The sequence below is a fragment of the Petromyzon marinus genome, chromosome 40 (genome assembly GCF_048934315.1).
Source record: "Petromyzon marinus isolate PM22_M1 ecotype Great Lakes invasive population chromosome 40, UKy_Petmar_22M1.pri1.0, whole genome shotgun sequence".
In the NCBI taxonomy this organism is placed as follows: Eukaryota; Metazoa; Chordata; class Hyperoartia; order Petromyzontiformes; family Petromyzontidae; genus Petromyzon; species Petromyzon marinus.
In genome coordinates, this window is record NC_133706.1 from 9,700,771 (window position 1) to 9,726,637 (window position 25,867).

A 25,867-nucleotide genomic window follows, 5' to 3' on the forward strand; every position below is an offset into this window, starting at 1 on the left:
CCACGCATTTTGAGGCCGAGTCGACCTAGCGGAGGCCCGTGACCGGTTCAGATAATCGTCAGCGGTGTTGGCCGCGAGCGGGAATCTTAGCTCGGGTGGCCGGGTTCACTGCGCCGCCCGCGCCGCCCGCGGGAGTGAACGCGCACAGCGGCGCGCGTCCCAAGGCGCCCCGCCGTGCCCCGGCTCCAAACGTCGACTCCCAAGGGGCCGTCCATAAATGACGTCACGCGATTTTGGACGATTTTTGAACCCCCCCTCCCCTCGTCACACGGCGTCACAAAAAGTCAGACCCCCCTAAAATATGACGTCACAAAGCTCTGCCCCCCCCCCCCCCAAAATATATATATATACGCTTCAAATAGTTTTAAACTATTGTCATTGTAGTGCGTATTTAACGTGGCGCTGCACGCTGATGTTGTAGGAGAAAACATTTATTTTATAAAGTCTATTTAATTAAGTAGAACGTGTTATCTATATTTATTTAAAGTTGCGTATTTTTATGAGGTCACATTTCTCACCCCCCCCCCCCTCGTCACACATCGTGACAAATGTCTGAGCAACCCCCCCCCCCCCCCCACTAAGCGTGACGTCATTTATGGACGCCCCCCAACGGCCCTCCCGACCGCACCACCCACCAACCCCCCCCCCCCCAGACCGCTCCTCCTCGTGGTGCGGCGATGGGGCCACGCGCCGCTTACTCCTCTCTCGCTTTTATTTGACATTATTGCATCACAGCAGCCGCGCGTTTTCCTTATCTTACATTGACGCGTGACTGTCGCGGACGCTGATACGAAACCACCGTATTCGAGTGTAGAAAACGCTCGGGTTTTAACCGGCTCACCGCTCGGTTTACGATCATCGTCGCGGTTAAGTACTTAAATAGGCGCGCGCGTTGTTGTTGTTGTTGTTGTTTTCCAGCTTGGCAATCCGTGAATTGAAGCATTTGCCGTGTTTTTTTTTCGCTTCTCCCGCCGCGCGCCCTGTTGACCTTGGGAGTCGCTTCGTTAACCCGCGCGTGTTCTGCGCACCGCGGGCGGTGGGGGGGGGTCTCCCGTCGACCCCCCCACCACCACCACCACCACCCTCTCGACTTACCGCAGGACTGTGTTTTTTTTTTACAAATCGTCTTATTGCGGCGGTCGAAATCGTAAGAGCCGATAGAAAAGTATAAAGGAAAAAAAAAACACGGGAATGACGAAAATTTCTGACCCATTTTCAAGTGTTCCTGAGAATTAAAGAAAAAGAAAAAATATACCAGCAACATACAAAAATAAAGTGCGTTGAACCGCCTCATTCGAAAACGCAGGCCTTCATCACAAACGTACACTCTCCGTGACTTATTGCATGGTTACTTAATGAAATCGCGTGAAAATATGAAAGTGCAAATATGAATTGACGGTAAAACATTCACGACGTGCGTACAGTTTGGTTCTCACGACCGCACGATTTGCACAAAGCACCTGGATATTTTCGTACAAGTCATCAAATCACGAGAATCGAGAGCTATAGCGCATATGAGAGGACAAATCTGTTAACACTCGAATTATCCATCAACCCTTGACTAAATAACACAAAGCTAATGAGCATATTTAAAATCACATCGAGGGAGTAAAGTGCAAGCGAATCGGACTAGTCACATCTTGGGGGAATTTTTTACATGATCTCTGATAACGTATGTGTGGCTCGGGCAGGTCTGTTGTTTGCCGTGATGTCCGACGTTTCCCTCTGCGTGGCCGGGAGCTTCTCCAGGAACTTGATTCCTGATTTGAATTCGGGAAATGTTTTTAGACGGGATATCCAGATATTTACTGAATAGGAATGGGTAATTCAGTTCCTGAAGAAGCTCCCAGCGCGTGGAGCGGTAACGTCGGACATCGCGTCACGGCCCGAAATCGTGTAGGGGGGTGCCATGCACAACCGCGAAAAAAAACATACACAGAAATTTTAACGTTTGCAAAAGATTAATTTCTTGAATTTTGTGATGCCTGATGTAGCCACATGGTTAACTTATTTGGATTATTAAATCTCCTCAACAGATCATTATTGCTCGTTGAATGTTTCATGTTTATATTTTATTTTATATCCGGAACCCGCGCTTTTGCATCAATTAGCAGCCAAGGTTTAATCTTACTGTCTGTGAAAAAAAAATAACGGCGAACAAATACCCACTGGTTTCGACGTGACAACCCTTTGTAAAATGTTTCAAGAAAAGTATTGAATTACCAATAATTTATCACAATCGTTCTTCGACAGTAGTTAAAAAAAAGAATCTGCTTATCAATTAGAAAATCACACCGTGGATATCCTATGGCCAATCCATGTACTCCTAAAAAATAATCCAGTCCGTTTCCAAGTAGCACCACCGGTTGGGTGTTTTCAATAGAATCTTTTGCTGAATTTAATTTAAAAACAGTCTCGAGAGAGCCCTACTTCTGGCACAATATATAATGCACCGCAACGTGTTCAAGAGGTCATAACCACGGGCGTTCAAAACGGGTTGCGTGCGCGCGCGGGCAAGATACCATTTCATGATTCCACACAGAGTACGGAAAAAGGACGAAACTGATTAAATGGATGCACCGAGTTGACAGCGGGTTAGATGATCGCTCTTTGGGGGTCTCTCCCTCCCTGCTCGAATAAGAACGACATTTGGCTTCAACGTGCCCCAGCGAGAAACCAACTCCTCCTCCCGACGGCAGCTTTCGATTGAGTAAGGAATGGAATCGGACGGGAAACAGATTAAAAAAAGAACAAAGGAGATATGATGGGAAGAAAAAAAACCAGTGGCGTAATCGAATGTTGGTATGGAATCCTGAACTGCATAGATTGAATTATCAACAATCAAACGTGACCAATAATACTTGCCTTCGTATTGTTGGCGGAACCTTAAACGCCAGCACCCTACGATCCTCTGGCAACAACGCGTGTGGGAAGTATAATTCACCGGGGAGACGGCTTTCTTTCGCGTCATCCCCAAGGGATTTTTCACAGCGTCGATTCGGCTCTCGAGACGTTGAAAATGGTTCCCTCCCGTCTCAGTGCGAGCCCCTTTCACGGCGTTCCCGTGGCCGGGGTTTTGGCACTCCGCTGGGGCTGCGGCACGTGGCTCACCGACGGGCTGCCAAGGCCTGCCGGCTCGGTCATCAAAGGAGGAAATGCCGCATCCTCCTCGACCGGTGTACTCTGCGCGGTGGCCTCCTCCTCCTCCGCGGCGTGGCTAATTTGCACTTCCCCGTCCGTTCCGCGGCATCCCGCCTCGCCGGCCCACGCCGTTGCCGCGGCGTTTGCGACGCTTACGTTTTCCGTCAATTCATCGTCCGAGACCCAATCGTCCGGTCGCGTTCTGCTCGCGGAGTCGCGCAGAGCCGCGGACCCGTTGGCTTGAAGCTGCTGCTCGGGCCCCATTGCATTTCGCTGGCGCGCAGTGCGAGAGGTGGTAGGCTTTGAACTTTTGCCAGGAGAAATTAAATGAACCTCCGCCTGCCGTACAATCAATACGCCTGCGGCAAGAGTGCTCATGCCCCAAACCTCCCCGCATCGACACTCCGCACAGCTGCACTCGTGCTGCCCAACCTCCCTTGTCCTATACTCACCCTGCTCCTCCCCGTTCCTCCCTCCGTGGCCCCGCTCGTCCTCCTCCTCCTCCTCTCTCTCCACGTGATCGTCCCCGCTTCTCCACCCGTCGTCCTGCTCCCCCGGGCTGCCCGGCGCGTCCTCGCCGCGCTCCTCCGCGCTCCTCGCCGCTTCCTCGGCGACGGTCTCGAGCGAGCCGCACCGCCTCTGGAAATTCTCGACGGAAATCTCGTCGCTGGCCGTCAGGTCGGTCTCCGTGCCCGACTCGCCAAAGCACGAGCAGGCCGCCGCCACGGAGGGCTCGCTCGCCGCGTCGGCGCCGTCGCTCGGCACCGTGCCCGTCCACCTCGGGCCGCTGCCGTCGCTCCTCCTCCTGGGCACGCCGTCCGGCCCTCCCTCGTCCTCCCCGAGGAAAACCTCGGCGGCGCACGTGCCGCACCGCTCGCAGTAGCCGGGCACGCGGTCGCCGTCCTCCGCGGGGGAGTCGCTGGCGCCCAGGCTGCTGCAGCAGCTGGCGAGGGTGGGCGTCGTCGCGTCGGTGGTGCTGGGCGACGGCTCCAGCGAGCGCGTGGAGCCCTGGGCGCGCACCGAGTAGGAGCCCGCCGACGTCGCGTCCTCGCTGTCGCTCGCCGTCCCCTCCGCCGACGTCGCTCCGGGGCTTTGGCCTGTTGGGAGTCGTCGGTGAGGGCGACGGCCGTGGCGTTTTGGGGTGGGGCGGGGGGCGGGGAACGCTATCCGCTGCGTAGCTTCTCGCGGCCGTGCTTACGTCCGACGATTCGCTCGTCGTGCCGGGAGCGTCTTCGGGAACTGGATTCAGAAGAAGTTCCCGGCACGCGGAGCGAACCGTCGGAAAGTCGCGTCGAGCAACGACGTGGCGCGACCCAAACTCACGTCGAATTGGTACTGGGTTACCGGGGGCCAAACGATCTTTCAAATACTTTTAAGCAGGTCACACATGAGCACGCAGTGTAGCGATATCCAATAATAGCCGAAAAAAAGACTGAGGGCTCAGATTTACAGCTAAAATTATAAGCACAGTGTTTGCCAAGTCAAACACATTCCCCTCGAGTAACCCGGCGAATGTGGCCGGGATGCGTGCAGTGATGGTTACAGGTTTAGAAGTGGTGGGTCGGTCTCGAGCAACCCTCTAACACAAGGCGATGCACTGCCCTGCGAGAGTTCCAAGTGTCCATTGTGGATCGTGGCTCTACATCGCGAACACAGTTGTAGACGGCATTTGGAGAGACAAGAGCTGTGACGATAAAAAAACAACAAAATCACACCCCTCTTACTGACTGACGTCTATCAATTCCTCCGTATAGAACTCACGTGACAAAGCGTGTGTTGGGGTCAGAGACATATCTGGCAATCTTTGGTTTGTCCATGAGAATCAAATCACATCTCATTCCTAATTTCTCTATTTGGACGTCCCCACGTCCATTTCCCGTGTTTCTTTTCGAAAAAAAAGGCCTTCATCTAGCAGTGGATTGATCATGGTGAACCTTGAAAATGAAGAAATAAAAATAGGTTTTACCCTTTCTGGCGGTGGTGTTAAGATGTTCAAACACCAAACAGATACCTTTTGCAAGGCATCAAGTCTGCATTAACCACACGTACTTGTGGCAAAGCATGCAGGCAAACGTATGTAACCGAAGGTGACGTCTCATTCTGACCTCCGTCGTGGCACGCCATGTGATGGTAGTTGCTCGTCGTGTACGAAGAGGTGTCTGTGATCTGCTCTTCAAGGCTGGATGTCTGCAGTACAAACAAAAATTGACATCGTAATTATGATATTCTTTCCCCCAGCAGATGAGGTAGTTTTTTTTTCCTTTCAGGTGTGCGTGTTCCCACCTCTTCCAAGACATTAACCAGCATGGAAGAGTAGACCAAATACCCTCGAGAGGGGCTCTCTACAGTTCCGCTTTATTGGAAACCATTCTGCCAGCAGTAAACTGAGCAAGCAATTACAAGGGTTTGCCTTTACCTTTTATTATTGTATTATTGCCGAGCGATTAACTCACACTCATTAAAACTGCTTCGGGGATGCACGGCAGGCAGAGGAGGGCAGGCCGACAACATTTATTGCTGTACTGTATTATGCTCCAACGTCTATGCTCCCCACCATCACCAACCGTGGCGCTAACCACTGCCCCACCGCTCCACCCTGTGTCTATATCCAAGGGGCACTTCATGAATTATTCACCCAGGGCAATGTTTACGTTAGCGTGTACCGGGACCGCTGTGGCAAGACCGGGACCGCCGGGGCAAGTCTGGGATCACCGTGGCAGACCAGGCCCCACCGTGGCAGGTCCAGGACCGCCGTGGCAAGGCCGTGACTGCCGTGGCGTGTGTCCGGGACTTCGGCGGCTTTGGCTTGGTCACCTGCAGAAAGGCGTTGCCGAGCACCGCGGCCTCGTACGGCGGCGGCAGCTCCGTGGGGCACCAGCCGTCCGGGCTCTCCCCCGACGGCCCCGTCGAGAGCCCCAGGGGGTACGACACCAGCCCCAGGCTGCCCGGCCTGCGGGGACGCCAGCGGTTAAAAGCGGAGACGTTCGCACCAACGGGAGGGGGGGGAGTGGTGGAAGAGATGGGGGGCATGGAAGGGTAGGGCAGGTCCCCCCACCCCACCACCACGCTTTTAAAAATTCAATCGTGGGTGCCACGGTTTAACGGTTGGCACGGTGGACGTGCAATGCAGAGGGTAGATTATATCTCCTGGCGTGGCGGTTTCGGCGATGGGAGAGTTTTCTTAAATGCCCCCCTGCCTCCGGCCGAGGAAGCCACCGACGGCCTGGCGGTGGTGGGGGGAGTGAGAGGGGAGGCCTACGAGCATCGAACGTGAGTTGCGATCGAAACGTCGTGATATATTATTTTTTATTTTATTTTTATACCTACGTGACTTTACCGAAAGAACCAAAGAGTACGTGAGTTCTTGTTTTCATGAATTTAAATTCATCATCAGCTGGATGAAGGCCTCCCTAAGCCGCCACTATCTTTCTAAATCCCACGATGTAACAGTCCACCTAGCACTTGCCACACTTAACTGAATTCATCAGACATCCACAATCCACAAAAAAAACCTATGAAACTCCACCAACACACCGCAATAGTCATCAATGACACAGCAGACATCATCTGAAGATAATGATTCACTGAATGACGGTGGTAACGTAGGCATAATGTTCAATAGTAGGCCTGAAACAGCAGGATTTTTTAAATCCCTACGCCATTGTTCTTCACTAATTTTCAGAAGGGGGGCCACTTTCGCCGTTAAGACATCAGTGTGAGGGCCGCTGTACATTTGAAACCATTGGGGTTTGACAGCAGCACGATGGGGGGTGTTGTTTTGTATTGTCGGGGGTCGCACTAAAAGCCACGAGGGGCTGCCAGTGGCCCGCCGGCCTTGCAATAAAGAAAACACCGCGCTACGCCATTATGGCAGAAACCACGCGTTCCACGTTACTGAAGGGAGCCATCCGCTAGAACCACGTCGCATTTTTCTGCGAATCAGCGAAACGCGGCTTTGAAACATCAGGGGCAAGCGTGCGGCACTTTGGTTACCCCTGCCAAGGCCTGTCAATACGCGTTGGTTAAACACGGGAGGCGGTTATCGATGATCGATAGAACCAGGCTAATTAAACCCGAGTCTAACAATGGGGCGCGTTCGGGTAACGCGATACGCGCCGCTGCTCTAGCGCCTTCACATTTACTCGCGGCCATATGGCAATGGGTGAAGGCGCAGCCCGGAAAATTCCTGCTCACGCCACTGCTGGCAGAAAGGGCCATCCCAGTAGAGAGAGCGCGAGGGAGCGAGCGAGCGGGCCCTCGAGAGCAAGTACCCACGCTTTACACCACCGCACGTGGACCTGCCTAAGCGCGACCGACTAACTGTGGTGGAGCCAAACGTGCCGGCCGTCTTGGGCAGATGCACCGTAATTTTAACCCCCGCGACGGGAGATTGAACCGGCGACTCCCCGGGTTGCAAGTCCACTATCGCCAATCGTTGCGCCTCCACGCGGCGTGATGTATGACCGATCCTGGCGCACCCCACTTCACCGACACGCATTGACCAGCGTGGTGAAGTATGCTCAGAAATTCTCCATCGAATACTTCATAGACAAAAAAAGAATCCGTAAATTATCATTATCATTGTTAGATAGCCCTGTAAGCCAGCTCCAGACAGCCTTGACGACTAAACACAAAATAAAAAATCTTGGCACGACAACCTGAAATGGTCAATATCTGCAATCGGTTACCGAGTGGAACGCGGCTGTTTGTCGTGTTACATAACCTTAAGCAGCCAATGCAGCAGGCGTGCGCGTGCCCGCGCACAAAGGCGCATGACCCCGGCTTTGCCATCGCTGCCGCCGGGCAGTAAAAAAAGAACCCATTCCCCGCAGAGCGCGTGCGGTCGCGCGCTCGCAAACAAAGATCAGGCGTGCGCGGCTCTCTGCACGCACGTTCCCCGCGACGGCTCGCCCGTCGCTGGGTTCCCTGCGACGCAAGTGATCTCAACCCCGGGACGATGCCGCGGCCGAGAGTGAAAAGGCCGCATCCCTCGCGGCGGGCGGCAGCCCTGCGGCCGCGTGGGTTGTCACCTCCCGCTCGCGTTTGAACGCACTGCGAGTTTCTCCCGTGTGCTTAACGACGAGCCGCTTGCCTTTCGAGCACCCGCGCCGGCACAGTGGTGCAAACGGTACCAACGCCGGACTTGCTTCCATTCAATATCCCGGTTTGGCAGTTGAAGCAAAGGGACGAGTTTATTTAATCCTGCCCCCTGCCCCCACCTCGCCCCACCTTGTACCGGGCGGTACAAGATGGGTCCACCACGTTCGGTCGATCGGTCGTGCGTGCGTAGCAGCTCAAAGTGCGGGGATTCCCAGTCTTCCGAAATGCCCGGTCCAGCAAGGGTCGACAAATATACCCTCCAGAGGGGCTCTCTGCAGCTCACCCTGGGTGGGAGGCGTGAGCGAGCAAGTGCAGGGCTGCGCCTTTACCCCGTGCAAAAACCCAAGGGGTGGGGCACGACGCGGGTCAGCGTTAAACAAACCTTCAACAAACGCTAGCAGACACTGAGCAGGAGGGGTAACTACGCGCTCCGTTTTTGCCTATCGTGCGTTTCGCTGAACAAAGTGGCTGATCGTTTGGACATTTATAGTATTTATAGCAGGCAAACAATGTAACCGGTCTAAACGCATGTCGGGACTATTTACGTTTCGTGCAATTCCCTCTTGACTACTGCAGATGGCCGATATATATCAACAAACGGAGCTTGTAAATTAAAAGATGTTGGGGTGGGGGGGGGGAGCGGAGAAGGGGGGCTGAACCCCATCCCTGCCACCGGCGCTCCAAGACCGTCCGTGTGCGTGGCCGGAGGTCGGGCACAGATGGTGGCGTAGCGTCGCGGCACGCCGGCGGAGCGAGACGGAACATCGCATAGGCAACGTCGGGAAACTAAAACGATGAAATTTCCCAGCTGATGAAACACGAGATGTGTAATTAACACGCGATGCACACTTACAATGCTCACGGTGGAAAGAAGAAAAAAAAATACCGCACGTGACGGATAGAAAGCAAACCAGTACCGTGAGAACCACGGATTAATTTCTCGCTGAATATTTTTTTCCGGGTCACTAGTACACTTGAGATAGAAACGCGACTCGTAGCCACTGCCACAGTGATACTGGATGTGGTGCGCCGAGTAAGTAAAAATTACTTCTGGACAGATTTGGCTGATATTGAGCCGTGCGTACGCGCACGTGATATCAGTGTGTGTGTGGGGGGGGGGGGGGGGCTGCGGAGCTTGGCACGTGTTGTGTCTCGATCCCACTTATTCCGCCTTTTAGTTACGATTGATTTATTTTACATTTTTATCAATCTCCCCCCCCCCAGCCCCCCCACGATTGTACCCTCACTGCGCTATCGGTGTCACGTCACGACGCAAAGACTCCGATCGGAACGCTTGCAGAGCAGCGCAGGCCTTCGTGTTAGAGAGCGGCCCACGGGAACGGACAACACAGAGCTGATTCCGAGGTCCCTTCAAGTGACCTCTGGTCCCCAGATGATAGAGAGATCAAGAACTTTCTCAGCCGCTCTGCTATGTGAGATTAATGTTCGTCGCATCGCGGTGAATACAACATTCTCGGAGCTGGTATTTAGCCAAATTAAGTGTAGACCCAAATTTTAATCGGGTGTTTTTTTTTGTGTGCAGCAACTGGTGACCGGGCTGAGACCATCAACTCGCTACACTTGAGAACCCAGTCTAATCGCGGCCAAGCTGCCTGGATATAAACACGAGTTGGTCTCTACGTGAGTCTATGGGTCTCCATGTATCTCTACGTGGTTCAAGGTGTCCACGTATTTCTATGAACCTCCAACGATGAGTTTATATCTCGAACTCGGGACCACGTGGTGACCGCCCACCGCCCGCTTCGACGGTTTGCCGGGAAGCATTTCAGACATTCACCGTGAGCCTACTGAGGGAGGCCCTTCCACTGGCTTCACTTGTCAACATCGACATTCAAGTAGATTTTGTTGAACCCAGTCGTAACAGTGACCTGGCGGTGGGGACGGGGGGTGGGTGGGAGCGGAGACGGGTAAGTCACCAAAATAAAAAAAAGAGTCGCGACAATAAAACAACGCACGGAAAGGATGCGGGGAGAAACCGGTGAAAAATAAAGAAGTAAAAACACGACGGCGGGACCTCGCGAATTATCGAGCGAACATTTGTCAGCATTAAATAATGACATTGTCGGTAAAAGCGCCAACAAAGGCGGACGTCGTTTGGAATAACAGCGAGAATTGAAAGTGCATGGCCGGCTGCGTGCCAGCTGTGCAATTGCACAGGCGTAGAGACGCGCGAGCCAACCACGCTGCCCGGTAGCGAGATGTTAACTACCTCGCCTGGTATACAGGAGGTCGTTGGTTCGAACGTCACCCTGACGCCTGCTGTATATTTGGAGTTAGCGTGCCTCTCTCTCTCGCTCCCCCTCGGTCACGTGGTTTCTCCTTCCACATTTAGAAGCAACATCCACACGTTTATTCGGCTTTCTGTAAATTTCCACGTGATGATGATGATGAGCCACTTCGTCGAGTTATAATTTTGCCGGCCAGGTCGCTTCTGCAAAAAAACGAGCTACACAGCTCAGTGGGCCCTTACCTGGTGGTAAAAAAACAACAACAAATAGGAACGGCATAAATAATTGATTTGTAGTTTAGTTTAAAGCGGGCCCCCCCCCCCGCCACCTCCTCCTCCTTTACCTGAGCGGCTCGGGCGGAGCGTGCTGTGCGTAGGCGGGAGGGTCATATGGTGGCGGAGGTGCCGGCGCGACAAAGTCATCGTAGTCCTCGCCCGTGAAGTACGAGTCGCGCGGGTTGGGGCAGTCATCGATGCCGTGCTCCAGCCGATGAGTGATGAACTGTGGAGCGAGACACGGTGGTGGGGGAGGGAGGGGTCAGGCGCGGCTGCGGCTTAGTCACCGCACGGGGCAAGTGCTGTTCGTGGGTGGCACCTATGAAGGTCGTGCGCGGTGCACCAAGGGGGTGGGTGGCCAGCACCGCACCCAGCCGCTTTTGTCTCCCTGGCGGAGATGTTTACACATCGCACCAGGTACTCATCTTAGGCCGAGTCGGTTGGCTCAGGAACGGTTCAGATAATCGTCACTGGGAGTCGGTAGCCGTGGGCAGTAATCGAACCGTGATCGCCGGGTTCGTAGTGCAGCGCGCCAACTGCCACACGACCGTGCAAAAGAGAGCCAAATACAAAGACAGCCCACGTCGCCTTCACAGACTGTTGAGGCAAGTGCTGTTCGCGAGCACATATGAAAGGCTCCATTGAGTTTGAGGGGGCAGGGGTGGCTGAGTTGCAAGCACCTCTCCTGGCTGCCTTTGTCTCCCTAGTGATGATGTTTACACATCGTAACGGGTACTCATTTCAATTTGACTCGACTTTGGGGAGTCCCAGGACCTGTTTTAGATATTCGTCACTGGTGTTCGCCGTGAACGGGAATTGAACTCGGGTCACTGGGTTCGTAGCACAGCGCGCTAACCACTACACTACCGCTCCCCACACGCAACATGCACCGTACACACACAGCACACACGCAAAGCCCACAACTCAAACACATTGCTTGTTCCTTATAGAAAGTTAGGGAAAAGGTGGGCTATCAACTTTTTGTTTTACGCTTAAATTATACATTCCCGCTGAAATGGAGCCAATCCATAATGAAACGAGATGCCACAAATAATTCAACCTGCACGTGAGTTAGCGCCGTTTGATTTTTGCGACGTGAGACGAATACGGATTTCGTGTGAATTTTGTTGCAAGAGCGATCTGGCATTTCGCGTAATCCCAACGATTAGAGCAGAATCTTAACAGCTTAAAACATCGTCCGCTGCTAATTGACGTGAGGGACGTGCAAATCGGCTCGCCATCGCGTCGAACGCAGGGTCGCGCCGTTCAGCCGCTTAGCTCCGTGGTCGTCCAAACCTCTTCGGTAGAACGCCATCGTCCCTTATAGAAGTGTCCTGCCCAGCCCACTTAATTATTACGTCTGTCAACACTGCTATTTGATGGCGGGATTTGTTTTTTATCACGTTGGAAATTTTAAATCCATTTCGTACGGTATTGCTCCGTTTGCAGCCCTGAGCCAGTGTTGGATATTCCACATTCATGTGGCGGGGGAGAGTCAAGGCCACAGGGCAACCACTGGTGACTTCCCCACAAAGTGGTACTCATTTTAACTACCCCAGAGGGATGCATGTATGTACGTACGTTGAACTTCTTTCGCACCGCACGCTGCCAACCGTGCTCATCGGAGTTGATGGGCCTCGTCAATCCTCGACCAGAGTTAATGCGCGACCCTCGAATCACGAGCCGCTGGCGCCAGCGCCGGGGCCTCGTCACCTGCCTGGCGCCCACTCACCGTGTGAAGGGCGTCGGAGGAGACGATCTGCATGCAGCGAGTGGACGTGGCGAGAACGCACACAGCCACGGAGACCACGCTCAGCGCACACACGGCGAACAGCAGGTCCTGCGGGCACACGCACAGACAAAGATTCCCCCGACTTAGGGGAAGCCCAGGACCTGTTTTAGATATTCGTCACCGGTGTTGGCCGTGAACGGGAATCGAACTCGGGTCTCTGGGTTCGTAGCACAGCACGCTAGCCACTACACGACCACTCCCCACACGCAACGTACACCGCACACACACACACTGCACACACAGATGCACACAGCACACACACAGCTAAGTAGTGGTGACATCAACACAACGCATGTGTCAGGCTAGGTGCACTTTGAGGCCGTGTGAGGTTGCAGATGGCTTCCATGGCTGGCAGGAGGTTACAGGACAGATCCCTGAAGTGTTATGGGTTAACTGACTGAAATGATTCAGATGCACCACCTGCGGCTCCACACTGTGCCAACTTCCACACACACTGCACACACACACACCCTAAATACACACACACTGCACACACACACAAACACTGCTGTGTACACACAACAAAAGACAAATATCCCCTGCACATGTCCAACAATTAGCCTCACTGTATGTGTGTCGTTCTTCCCTTAAAAGCAAACGCCCCTTACCCTCTCTCTTCCCAACTTCCATACCCATCCATCCCACTCACTCATCATCAAACACTCATTGTCACTTTCATCATCATATTCATCACGTGCTGCCATCCTTCTCATCATCTTATCATCTCATCGCGCTGTTCCGCTGTATACAATTGTTAATTCTTTGGGCAGCGCCTCCCTTAAGGCGCTTTATAAATGAATATAAGATATCGCCTTTAACGGATTGTTGGGGCAAGCTCTGTTCGCGAGCACCTATGAAGGCCGGCACGGCACATGAGGGGGTGGGTGGCCAACACCACGCCCGGCTGCCTTTGTCTCTCCCGTGCTGACGTTTAAACACGGCACCAGGTACTCATTGACAGTCTGTTGGGATAAGCGACTGTTGGGGCAAGCTCTGTTAGCGAACACCTAGGAAGGCCCAGAGCAGTACATGGGGGGGTGGGAGGCCGGTGTCCAACACTGCGCCCGGTCACCTTTGTCTCTCCCTATGCTGACGTTTACACACTGCACAGTGACACACAGGTACAAAGCACGTGCCTTACGCACACACACACACGCGCCACACTTGGCACATGGATGCCTGCCTATGCAGGCGTTCCCACGTCACGTGACGGCAGCACTGCGATTAAAAAAAAGGCTTCTTGAGAATGGCCTACGTTAACACGCGGGCGGCTTCCTGCGTAATTTCACCGGGACCCCCGCGGTGTTTTCTATCTCGAACCCAACCACAAACAACGACGCCGCTGGGGCGACGCGGCAGGGCAGAGTGTGAGACGAGCCGAGGAGCAAAACCCCCGTTGTCGACATGCGAATGGAGGCGTCGTGAGGGCATCGTGAAGGCATCGCCCTGCCCAATTTGGGCCATGAACCCCAGGGAAGATGTCTCACTCAGTGGGTGCCACCTGCCATGGCAGAACTTCAGCGGTTCTGATTTCTTTTTTTTACGTGGCCAATAACAATGAATAATGATAAAATTCGCATATAATCCAATAATTATCTCTCATTGGCCACATAAATATATCGGTACGACTCAGGTTCTGCAATCTTAGGTGGTACCAATGGTTGCTCTGGCGCATGGACTAAACGCTCAGAGGATTTGCAGGAAGAGCTGAATATTTTTGTTTTTCAAAATGACATTTTCACAGCTGTCACCGATCAGCCCTGACCAATTAACTGCCCACACCCAGTGGAAGTAATTGGGCACGGTGGTACTATGTTTTTTTATATTCACAAATACAACAAGTAATACATTCTTAAGTCACGGGGAGGGGGGGATTTAAGACGGTGGTGATTTCATGAACCTGCCGGGAGATGGAACCGTCAACCTCTGGTTTGCAAGTCCCAGTGCGCTTTCCGTCGTTGGGCTGCGGAGTGGTAACAGTCGAGCCTCACAGCAAGAGGAACCTGGGCTCCATCCCCTGTATGGCGTTTGAATATTCTCTACCTGTTTAGCGTGCGTTTCCTCCATTAGCTATAAAACAAACGGAAAACCCCCATGCAATGTAACTGCTGTTGGCCAAACATCCTCATGCAGAACCCTCCTGAAAAAGAGTCTTCAGACTCGGTGCGTGTCTTTCCTGGACAAATACGCCTCAAGTGACTCGGGGTCAAGGGCCATTTGTTGTCCTGCTCTCTGCCAATGGAATTATTCCAAATCATATCAGGAAATCTGGTATACTTTAAGATTATTATTTTTTTTACGCTTATATTAACACATTTTTTTTGAGCTGGATTAATTACCGGCCGACGGCTTTTTGAGCGTAGCTTTGCCGGGTAAATTAGTAATTATGACCATTATTACAATGCACCAAGGCAGCAGCGTCGCTCTGCTGGTGCGCTGCTGCTGCTGGGAGCATTTTCATGTAGGCGGCGTGTGGCTTGTTTGAGGATATCGTTGTGCGCGACGCCCGGCCGTGTATCGCTGGCTTGCGCCCTAAAGAGAAGAAGCAGATCAATTTGCTAAAAATAATACTGAAGCCCCCCCCCCCACCCTCCCCAGTGCAAAACAGTGAGAGAGCTGGGTGGAGACGGAGGGGATGAAGGGAGGGGGTGAGTGAGCGGAGAGGAAGGGGAAGGAGAGAGAAGGGAGGGAGGGAGTTCTCTGGAGGGATGGGCACAGTGAGGAGAAGGAGGGCCAGCGAGGCTAAAAGCTGCAGACTGTTAGCTCTCGCTGCGACGGCAGCGAAAGCCGGGCCGCTGTTTGTCGTCTGACGAAGGGGCTTTGTTTGAATTGCGTGAACTCTGGCCTGGGGACGAGTGGGGAGCGCAGACGCTGGTTGGCCCCTTTCTTACATTTTTTATGAAATCCCGCGTTTGTATTTGACGTGTGTCCAAATTCTGAGCGCGGGATAGAGACGCACGCTCAGAATTGCGCCAAGAGGTTGGAAGCGAATGACGAACGGAGGTTCAATGCGTCGCCCTGTTACGAACAGGGCTTGGGCAGGAAAAGTTGCCGGAAGCGACGGTGGCCGGTGGTGGAGAAGAACGAAGGAGTTGGCAGCCGACGGATGGAACGCGATGGAATCAGCTCAGGTGCAGGTGCCGGGTAGATTGTTGCTCCGTCGGATGGCGAGAGATCAGCTGGGGAAGGCCTTCATCCGCCAGAGGATTGATCGTGACTGGCGATGATCACGGTGATAGCGTAAAGGCCTTGTAAACTGCAGTCACCCCTGTCTCTCGCTGAAGGTGATTCGAGCAATTGAAATGGGCACGGGGCGGCGATGCATTCATGGGAAACAGCTGACAAAAAAACAGCTCCGCCTTTTTCAATGCATTTCACTGTGCAAATGCATAGAGCTTCTTGAATACAATTTAATGGATTATTTTGCCTTACACGGACGCGTACGTATGCGTGTGCGTTTGCGAAGGGTAGAGCCTCTTCACACACAAAGACACACACGCAAAGACACACACACTCACCTAACCTTCAGATGTCTTACACATGTTGCTTATTGTCCACTGGCCCTCCATCCCGACCACCCCACCTCCCTCACCCTCCGCTTGCCTTCGGCAAAAAATACAGAGATCCCCGGTGTAGCCTTTAGCAAAGTGCCGGTGCAAATGCCGTTAGCGAGCACCTCTGAACGGTGGAACAGCAAACGATGGTGGGGTAGTGTGGCCAGCACCACGCGCCCCAGACCGCCTTTGTCTCCCCACCGCCGATGTTTACGCATCGCATCACGTTGCGATTTGCTTTTTTAAAAATAATTAAATGCGGTTTTCTTCAACGTATTTATCTTACAGGTGCGCCACTTGGAACAAAAAACGAAATCCTGACCCGTACTGCGAACACAGCGGACGGCAACAGCAGCAGCAGCAGCAGCAGCCGCCGCTGTTGCCGGAGCAGCAGCAGCAGCTGCTGTTGTTGTCGCAGCGCAGGGATGTTGCTGTGGGGCACGAAGCGGCGGGGATGGCGGTGGCGGCGCCACGCGGGGGGGCCCCCTGTCTGCGTGTCAGTTCCCGTCGCCGGCGCTCGCGGTTCGCTTGCCTTGAGGGAGTGGCGCACGAATTGGCAGCCCTGCAGCGCCGGGTAGAGGCGGATGGAGTCGCCGGCGGCGTTGCTGCAGCCGTTGAGCTTCGGGTTCTCGCAGCACACGCACACGAGGGTCGGCTCCGAGCCGGCCTGCGCGCAATCCGCCGCCGTTGACGGCCGCACGACAACAGCGCGGCACGGCGTGAGCGCGGACACACGCAGGCACGCACGCAAAACAAACCTTAACGGACCGTTGGGGCGAGTGCTGTTAGCGAGCACCTATGGAGGCGGGCATGGCACGCAAGGGGGTGGGCGGCCAGCACCACTCCCGGCCCACTTTGCCTCCCCAGTGGCGATGTTTACGCACCGCATCGGGTACCCATGGGCCGGTTCAGATGATCGTCACTGGGTGTTGGCGCGCTAACCACTACGCTAACCGCTACACTACGCGCACACGCGCGTGCGGGCACCAGTGGCGTCGCTATCGAGTGTGCAGGCGGTCCAATTGCACCAGGGCCCACTGGCTGCACGGAGAGGCCTGGGCTCCGGGCTAAGCCGCTGCGTGGCACAGCAACCCCCGACGCAGAAGCCATCAGGGTCAAGAGGTTATCGCAGCCGATAAGCACAGCACCTCACCAGCAGATCCCGCCGTTGATGCAGAGGTCAACACTGAACACTTCAAGGTCTCTTATTGCAATCTTATCATCATCACCACCACCACCACAACCACCACTAAGCACCGCCATCTGGTTTGAGTGCTTCTCTTTGTTATGCTATTGACATGGCCTTCAAAAATTGCCCCTATGTTTGGAACCATCGCTACGGTTAAAGTATTCCCCTCAGTGCGCAGTTGACATGACATTCAAGGGCTGCCGTTATGGTTTTCATCGCCACCGGTCGCATCATCACTTTGTGCCCTTCACCCCTTTTTTACGCAGTCTGGCACAACCCCTTCAAGGTCTGGCTCTGGGGAGCTCGCCGTCGTAACGGCCCAGGCGCGGTTGCGATGCGTCCCGATTGCCGAGCTCCGAGCGCCGCCTAAAAAAAAACCCACCTCTCTCACGAAATCTATCTAGCTCCGGCAAAAAAAAAAAACAGCCGCTTCAATCGCTCCATCTCCGCGGTGGACATCCATTCGGCCGCGTTCTCCCTACCGTGACCACCGGTCATCATCACTCACAGTGGCATGTCCCTTTCTTAACGGTCAACATCGTGTCAGTCGCCTGCATTTGTTCTCTAATCCATATGTCCCTTTTCCTCCCTCGCCCTCGCACGGTGTTAATTCCGGGTGCGTGCCTCTCCTTGCTGCTTCGGGCACCTTTGCCTGCTTTGTCGGTGTCCCTTGCCTGTGATGCCGTGCGTCACAGCAGGCGATGTGCGCCGATTTAACAACGCTCTGGATTTCGGGTGCATCGGCACCTTGTTTTTTCCATTACCAAGCCACCCCTCTTTCCAACAAAGCATCGCATTCCGCTCTCGTCCGCCCCTCCGTTCCATCGTTTTCATTCCGGCTCCGCTCTCGACGACTGAACCGGTGCTTATCCCAGGGCCGCCGTCATCCCGCGTAATTGAAAGACACTGACATTTGCCGAGATTAACCGCGAGGACCGTGAACAATTTGGCCCGGTCGCCGATAGATTGGAAGGGGCGCGAGCGATGGGGAGGCCCCCGCGCGGCCAGCATGCTAACGAACGTGCCGCCGCATCCACCCTCCCCAATTAAAATGAAATGCTCTACGGCATTAATCGTTGTTTTGTTCGTCTTTCACTCGCAGCAGAGAGCCGCGGCATTTATCCGGCGGCACGAAGAACGCGAGGTTTCTTTTTCCCTCTCTCCCCTCCTCCTCCTCCTCCTCCTCCAGTGCAATCCTCTCCAGCAATTCACGTGGGAGCACTTTTCCGCATCCGTGTCGGCCGGCGCGCCTTAGGTGAGACACGACCGGCCGACAGACGGGCAATTTGCCGCTAAGAGGAGGGTACGCGTGTGAGCGTCTCTGCGGGACGAGCGGAGCGTGACCGGCCTCGCGGCTTGGCTCCTCTGAAGGAACGGGGAGGGGTGGCGCATGGCGCGACGCTTCACGTCGCTTACAAGCCCAGTCACTCGAGCGGCGGGTCGCACGTGGTGGGATAAACCGTGGGTACTCCCACCCCTTTCCAATGTTATCTGGACAGTGTGGAAGAGTAGGCCATTCGAGGTGTGGATGGGAGCATACAAGAGAATATGGCGGTGGGGGAGGGGGGGGGGGCATGCCGCAGTCAATATTTATGAACTTTAAGTAAATGTCAAATGTTAAGCAGAATTAGTAACAACGATGAGTTCTGTTTTTTCGCCTGTGGTGCCTTCGGCTCTGGTTCTCCGGCCCTCCTGTGTTTCCGAGGAAAGGCTGGCAACTCCCAATTGCTTAGCCGTGCTCATTTCTGCATTTTGCCCAGACGCCTCCCGCCTACGGTCTAGCATGTCTCTCGCCGCCGCACGAACATCGCCAATCAGAGTAAGAACACCGCAACAGACCGCTGTGTGAGCCGACCATTGCAATGCATCACAATGCAATGGTCGACTCGAGCCAGGGCCACAGCTACAACCGGAGGCAGTGCTTAGATATTGTGCCAACATTTTATTGACTAGACTCTTAAGACTTTGGAAAGGGGGGCTGAGCTCACTGGCAGATCCAAGGTTGGTGGGGAAGTGCGGGGAGGAGGGGGAGGCGATACACCCCCCTCAAACCACCCCCCCACTCCGCTCCCGACACTGAGCGACACGGACGCACGTACCGTGTGGCAGTGGTGCAAGGAGGAGACGAGCTGAGCCTTCTGACAGGACAGGATGGAGCCGGCGAGGTTCAGCATCACACACACCGCCGACAGCACCATGAAGAACTTTATCTGCCAGTTCCGGTGACAGCGGTACGGCGAACGCAAAGGAAATGCTGTTAATACCGCGCGGGTCTTAAGATTTTCGGCCACATTCCTCATAAATGTTACATCACGAGCTGCTGGCTGCCCCCCAGGATCGCGGGACGCTGCCGCACGGTGGGCTTGCCTCGTCACGAGGTCGACGATTTGATCTGCTGGCACCGGGGATAATTTTTTATTTTTTTACGGACAACACCAGTGCCGTTTCCCAAGGACCCTGCGAGTGTGAATTGGCCATTACCCACTGTAAGTCACCGCTGCGGAATTCAGGGGGCGGCCTCCGGTTTCTCCGTGGGTATGTTGCCGTGCTCCGTTATCCCCACTCGACTGCGTACCCCCCCCCCCCCAACACTTAGGGCAGAGAGCGCAAATATTGAGCCATTTTCTCGAGCGCTGTCGCACGAGATGTCCCGGTCAATACATTAATTGTGTTTAGAGTTGAAGAATGCAGGTAATGCACTTGCACTACGCTCCCCTTGTGCGAAGATGATCCCCCCCCCCGACGTTTCTTTAAGCGCGGAAAATTGCACGTGCTGCTCGCGTTAGCGGGCAAAGCAATTGCTCTGCCCGCGTCACCGCTGGTGCACACAGGCGGTGATGCATCACCGCCTGTGTGCACCACAGCTGGTTCATCACCGCTGGTGCACGCGAGAGACAGAACTCCGGAGAGCCCCTCCATGGAGGGTATTTGGCCTCCTCCGCGACAGCGCCCAGACGATTTGGAGGGTGCGGGGAGCGCCCACGCTTTACCCCACCATACGTGACCTGCTGACCTACGACCTGCGGCGAAACCCATTTACGCCACCACCATGCCGCGCCAGGAGATCAAATCGAACCGGCGACGTCTGGATCGCGGGGTCCGTTCGCCGTTTTAACCGCTGCACCGAGGTTTAAAAGCTGCGCGCTTTTAAACCTCGATTGAAAATTCCTTTCTTGAGAAGTGAGTTTTGCGTTTAGTTTGTGGTCCTCCTGCCGCACCTCCGATTAGAGCGGCTGGCCACGTACGGCGGTGCGAAAGAAGTTCAACGTACGAACGTGCATACAGTATACGAGCTGGAGGTGACGGCTTGTGATTAAATATTAATACGTTGCATCTTTTTGCGATGCACTCCCGGGAATGATGGGTGACGAGGGAAATCGACGGTGGCGATGGTAGCGGCGATGGCGGGCTTGATGAACGCTGTGGTAAATAATGAACGGGCTGGGTAACTACACTCGGACATTAAAGTAGATTTGCGATGATAAATCTTTGGTTAATAGCTGCTGTCCAGCGCGTTATCTCGCATACACGGGGGGGGGGGAGGGTGCTCGTGCAGAACACGGTACCGGCATTGATTTCTTTCAGATGTTTTTTTGTCGTTTAAATGTCCGCTCTAGATAAAATAACAGGCTGCAGCGTTTTCATTTATGTCCAATATATGCACTCGCTCGGTCAAAGATTTCAAGAGGAATAATTACTTTGCAGCGTTACATGTAAAACTGAATTGTTGTGTCGGTTGAAGCGTAATGTCCATCGCCATTTAATAAACGAAGGAAAGGAATCCATCGATGTTTAATTTCAGAAAGAGAAAAAAACACCCGTTTTGTTCCGTGACTCGGAGGACTTTGTAATCATCTGCTGCAGTAAAGACGTACTTATTATTATTACTTATTATGTGAAGGAATCCTTTGTCAAGGCGTCTTTTCTGTTTACCCACTCACAGCTTAAAGGAGGCGACCTGCGCTTGACTTTTTTCACTCCAACGCTGTCCTCCGGACAGGTTGGTCCCTTCACCTGATGAAGGCCACTTGTGTCGTGGTCGAAACGTCGTGATTTTTGTTATTTTATTTTTTACCTACGAGACTTTACCCAATAGAACCAAAGAGTATGGATCCTTGCAGTCACGAAAGCTTCAAATCTAGAATACGTACTTATTGTATTTCTTGGTCGCTGGTAGATTAAAATAGGTGGCACATGGCTCGTAGCCACAGCCATCGTGAGAGGTATACTGGATGTGGTGTGCTGGGTGCAGATAGACCCAGATGGAATTAAGCCCCTATGGTATTCGTGCGGCTTTACAATTGCTCGCTCGCGCCACTGCCGGCAGATGGGGCCTCAAGCTAGAGAGAAACCTAGAAGGTGATTGGTCTACTCTTCCACTTTGACGAGACGCGTTGGAAGAGGCGAGCGTACGCATCGCACGCAAGCTGCCGATCAATCCACCGCTTCTCTATTCATTTATACTGCCGGGTGGACAGAGTCAGTGGGCGAGCGGATTTAAGAAACTGCCGCGCCAGGAGGTAAAATCGATCCGGCGACATCTATAATTCCAGCGCACCAACCCTCGCTCCCCCCTTGGCGGCTCTGTGCAATGGTAATGACGGCAAGTCCCGGTGCTTTGTGTCCAGGGTCTCTTTAGCAAATAGGGCGATGCCTCGGGTCGCTCGTGTGCCCAACGCCACAGTGGCATGTCGCCACGTGCCAGTGATACACACCACGATCGCTATTGGCCGCTTCCATGACACCACTCCAATCAGCCCACACAGCAAAGCCTGAGAAAAACGACACGAGCGGACAACCCAGAACGCACGCACACACACGCACACACAGGCGTACACACACATGCACGCACGCACGCACACACGCGCACGCACACACAGGCGTACACACACGTACAAACACGCACACATACACACACATGTGCACACACGCACACACACAAGCGAGTTAGTCAGTGAACATTATTATGCAAAGACGCCAAGATTAATGGAATTTCATGATGGACTCTGACATTCGCACTATCAAACCGAACATGTATTGATTTGTCTTCTATACAAGTATAGTGGTGTTAACTACACAAGTATAGTATTCTGGCCTTTTGTTTTTTTTTGTTCCCACGAGGCTCGTTAACATGTTTCTCTCCCGTTCGTAATGGGGCTGTTAACCCCAGTGCTGGGTTGTGTGGGTCAGCGTGAAATACGTAATCAGCGTGGTCACGACCAAATGCGGACCGCCGCTAAAATTTTACAAATTCACTGCCCATGTCGCCAACGAAGGGCCAGCACCCCCTCCCCCCGCCCCGAGCTAACGTTCACCGCGGAGATGGAGCAATGAATGTTTGGCTCATGTGCAAATGCCGGGTGGATTGGAGACCGTTGGTGACTGCTTTGGGAAGGCCGTCATCCGACAGCGGATTGATCGTGGCCGATGGTGGTGATGTTGATGATCATGACGACGACGCCGACTGCTCGACGCCCAGAAACAGCCGAGACCTCGTTGTGGGCTGTAAACAATCTTCCGTTGTTATCTGTAACAAACACCTTGCCGAGAAATGCATTGTCGGCAGGTAATAGCCGTGGCAAGGGACCTCTTAGGGCAAACTGTGGGGGAGAATGACCCGCCAATGCATTGTGTGGCCTCGAGAGATCTAAAATTACGGCCCATGAATCTGAATGACCGCACCCGTGAACTGACTGAAAGGTCATTGCCAGGCAATTCGTTCAAGGTACAGCCCTGCAATCGCCTGCTCGCGCGACTGCTGGAACAAGGGCCCTCCACGAGAGGTGGGTATGTGGCCGGCTCTTCCACCTAAGCCAGACGTCCACGGAAGAAGTGGGAGTCACCCGCACTTAAAAAACAATTTATAGAAGAATAAAAAAACGCACGCGAACTGCTAATTGACCGGCTGCGGAGCAAACCATTCCGGGAAGGTAACCCCAAAAAAAAATCTACATTTGTGCGCTGCGTAATTAAAATAATTATGGTATGAAACAAATTGCAAAGGTGGTGAAAGCATCATATATCGAAATGTGTGTTGGTGTAAAACACCAATCCACCACACTTTTATGGAGCGTGGAGCCAAGTTGTTGTTGTTGTTTTTGTTGGTGTGTATCTGTGCCTGCTATCTGTGCATCCCTGGCCTGGTCCCGTGTGTAAAAAAATTTAACGATCCGCGTTTAAATATTAACGAGTTATGATCGTTGAATTCGCATTATTGATGTATTCATAAGCAAAGTTAATGGACGCTATATACAGGAGTTTCGGGTAATTAAGCAAACTATTTATTTTGTTCAAGACGCCCAGCAATCTCCGTGGCTATTTATGTCCAAATGTGGGAAACATTGATGCTGGGGCTTCATCACTTGTGTCCGATGATATCAATCGGCGAGCGCTCACGGAACAGAGGAGAAAACGAGCAGGAATGTATGGAAACTGACGCCACGTGCACGTTCCAGACAGCAGCTCAATCAACCAGCCGATGTCGGTGATTACCATTATGCAGATTAGCTGTGATCGATGGTGGAAGAGATTGAAAAAGCGTACTTACAGTGACGGCCACTGTATGTATGTCCACTCGTGGCACAAAGATAAAGCTCCCCCCTTGACTGTAGGGGCAAGTGCTGTTAGCGAGCACCTATGAAGGCAGGAACGGTACACGAGGGGGTGGGTGGCCATCACCATTATTTCCCCAGTGACGATGTTTACACGCCGCACCAGGTACTAATTTGTGGCTGAGTCGACCTAGGGGAGGCCCGGGACCGGTTCAGATAATAGCCACTGTGTGTTGGCCGTGACCCGGTTCGCCGGGTTCATAGCGCAGCGCGCTAACCGCTACACCACCGCTCCCCACCACAGACACACACACGTGTACACAACAATCATTACGCGAGCCATGGCCGCGTAGGTTGTGCCCACTCGTCCACATGATGATGATCAGAAATCAATGAGGCTATGTTGATGGTGCCTGATTTCGTTTTAATTGATTTCAAAGATCGTGAAAGGCAAGCAGGCGTGAACCTGGCTAGTTACTAGCACGGCAGCACAGCCACTGTAGTGGCCTCGTGCTGCGGGGTGTTCGTTAGATGGCAGTAGAGAATTGGATTCCTGAATCCATCTGTGTGCAGACATTTGAACGTTACCCCCCCCCCCAACTCCACGCCCTCTATGTAGTGTGGGTTTTCTCCGGGTTCTGCAATTTCCGCGCACGTGAAACCAAACTCCCATTGCTAGGAGCTGACCAAGAATCCCAATACTCCTCCAGCGCATACAGACCAGTGACATGCGGTGAGGTCAACGGCTGGGGAGGCACTGGCGAGCGTCAGGGCCAGATTCACACAATGAGGGGGGCGTGGCCTCACGGAGGAGGGCGTGGCCTCACAAAGAGGGGCGTGTTAGACACGTCCCCCTCAGTGAGGCAGATGTGATAGCTGCCTCCCCTGGTGCTTTTTCATTGCAGTTTCATGACGAGACCAGCGAGCCTAAATATCTTTATACACATACGTGAAATAAGTTACCTGGAGTATGGAAGGCGAGGACATGAAATGAAGGAGTCTACAAACATTACATTGGTGACATACTGAGATAGTAACAGGCATATTGCTCCATCCAGCTACTGAGAGTTGCGCAATCAGAGGGGAGGCTGAGCTCGTCGCTACCTTCCTGTATTTGCAGCGGAGTTAGGCAAATTTGACGATTTTGACTATAAAAATGATTGGAATCGTACAGAAACGACATTTATAACACAGATCAGTGGAAAAATCTTAATTTTTATTTTGTTATTATTTTACTTTTCGTAACAGCTATGACAGGTGAGGCTCTGCCTCCGCTGCCTCCCCTGACCGCACGTCCCTGATTACAGACTGAACGAGACTTTCCTGGGTCAATGACAACTCCAATGGCATTCACGACATCGCAATTGCCCGAAGAAGCCAGGACTCGTTTTCTCACCAGGTATGTCAGAGTCGCAGGTAGACTGCACAAGGTGGCACGTGAGCCCAAGGTAGCCATAACAGCACGCATTGCTCTGGACAAGCTGTGCTGACAATAATCCGCGCTTCAAAGCGAAACGCGCGCGTCCAGAGACCCTCACCCCCTACTGAGTTGAGGTCCTCAACACTCGCCTTTGTCGGTGATAGAGTGAGTGAGACCCCCCCCGCACCCCCTCCCCCCCCCACAGTGGGATGACTTGATGAGATACAGAGAGACGGGATAGAGCGCGCAAGGAGAGATACACACACAGAGACACACACGCAGAGAGAGAGAGACATAGAGAGAGAGACACACACAGAGACACACACACACAGACACACACACACAGAGACACACACAGACACACACACACAGAGACACACACAGAGACACACACACAGAGACACACACACACACACAGAGACACACACACAGAGACACACACATACACACAGAGACACACACACACAGAGAGACACACACACACAGAGACACACACACAGAGACACACACAGAGACACACACAGAGACACACACACACAGACACACACAGAGACACACACAGAGACACACACACACAGACACACACAGAGACACAC

The 25,867-nt window shown here is 53.4% G+C and overlaps 1 protein-coding gene across 2 annotated transcripts in view; it reads right to left on the reverse strand.

Annotated features, from left to right (window-relative positions):
- Positions 1-694: 694 nt before the first annotated feature.
- Positions 695-25,867, reverse strand: part of LOC116950609 (uncharacterized) — a 32,893-nt gene continuing 7,720 nt past the window's right edge. For both annotated transcript variants that reach the window (XM_032968516.2, XM_076073109.1), the window contains exons 2-9: positions 22,016-22,072; positions 19,400-19,510; positions 16,644-16,778; positions 12,498-12,605; positions 10,834-10,991; positions 5,956-6,091; positions 5,247-5,328; positions 695-4,238 (exon numbers count right to left, since the gene is read on the reverse strand). In XM_032968516.2, the coding sequence (XP_032824407.2) occupies positions 3,052-4,238; positions 5,247-5,328; positions 5,956-6,091; positions 10,834-10,991; positions 12,498-12,605; positions 16,644-16,778; positions 19,400-19,510; positions 22,016-22,072 (1,974 nt within the window). In that variant the 3' untranslated portion in view covers positions 695-3,051. The remainder of the gene's footprint in view (positions 4,239-5,246; positions 5,329-5,955; positions 6,092-10,833; positions 10,992-12,497; positions 12,606-16,643; positions 16,779-19,399; positions 19,511-22,015; positions 22,073-25,867) is intronic.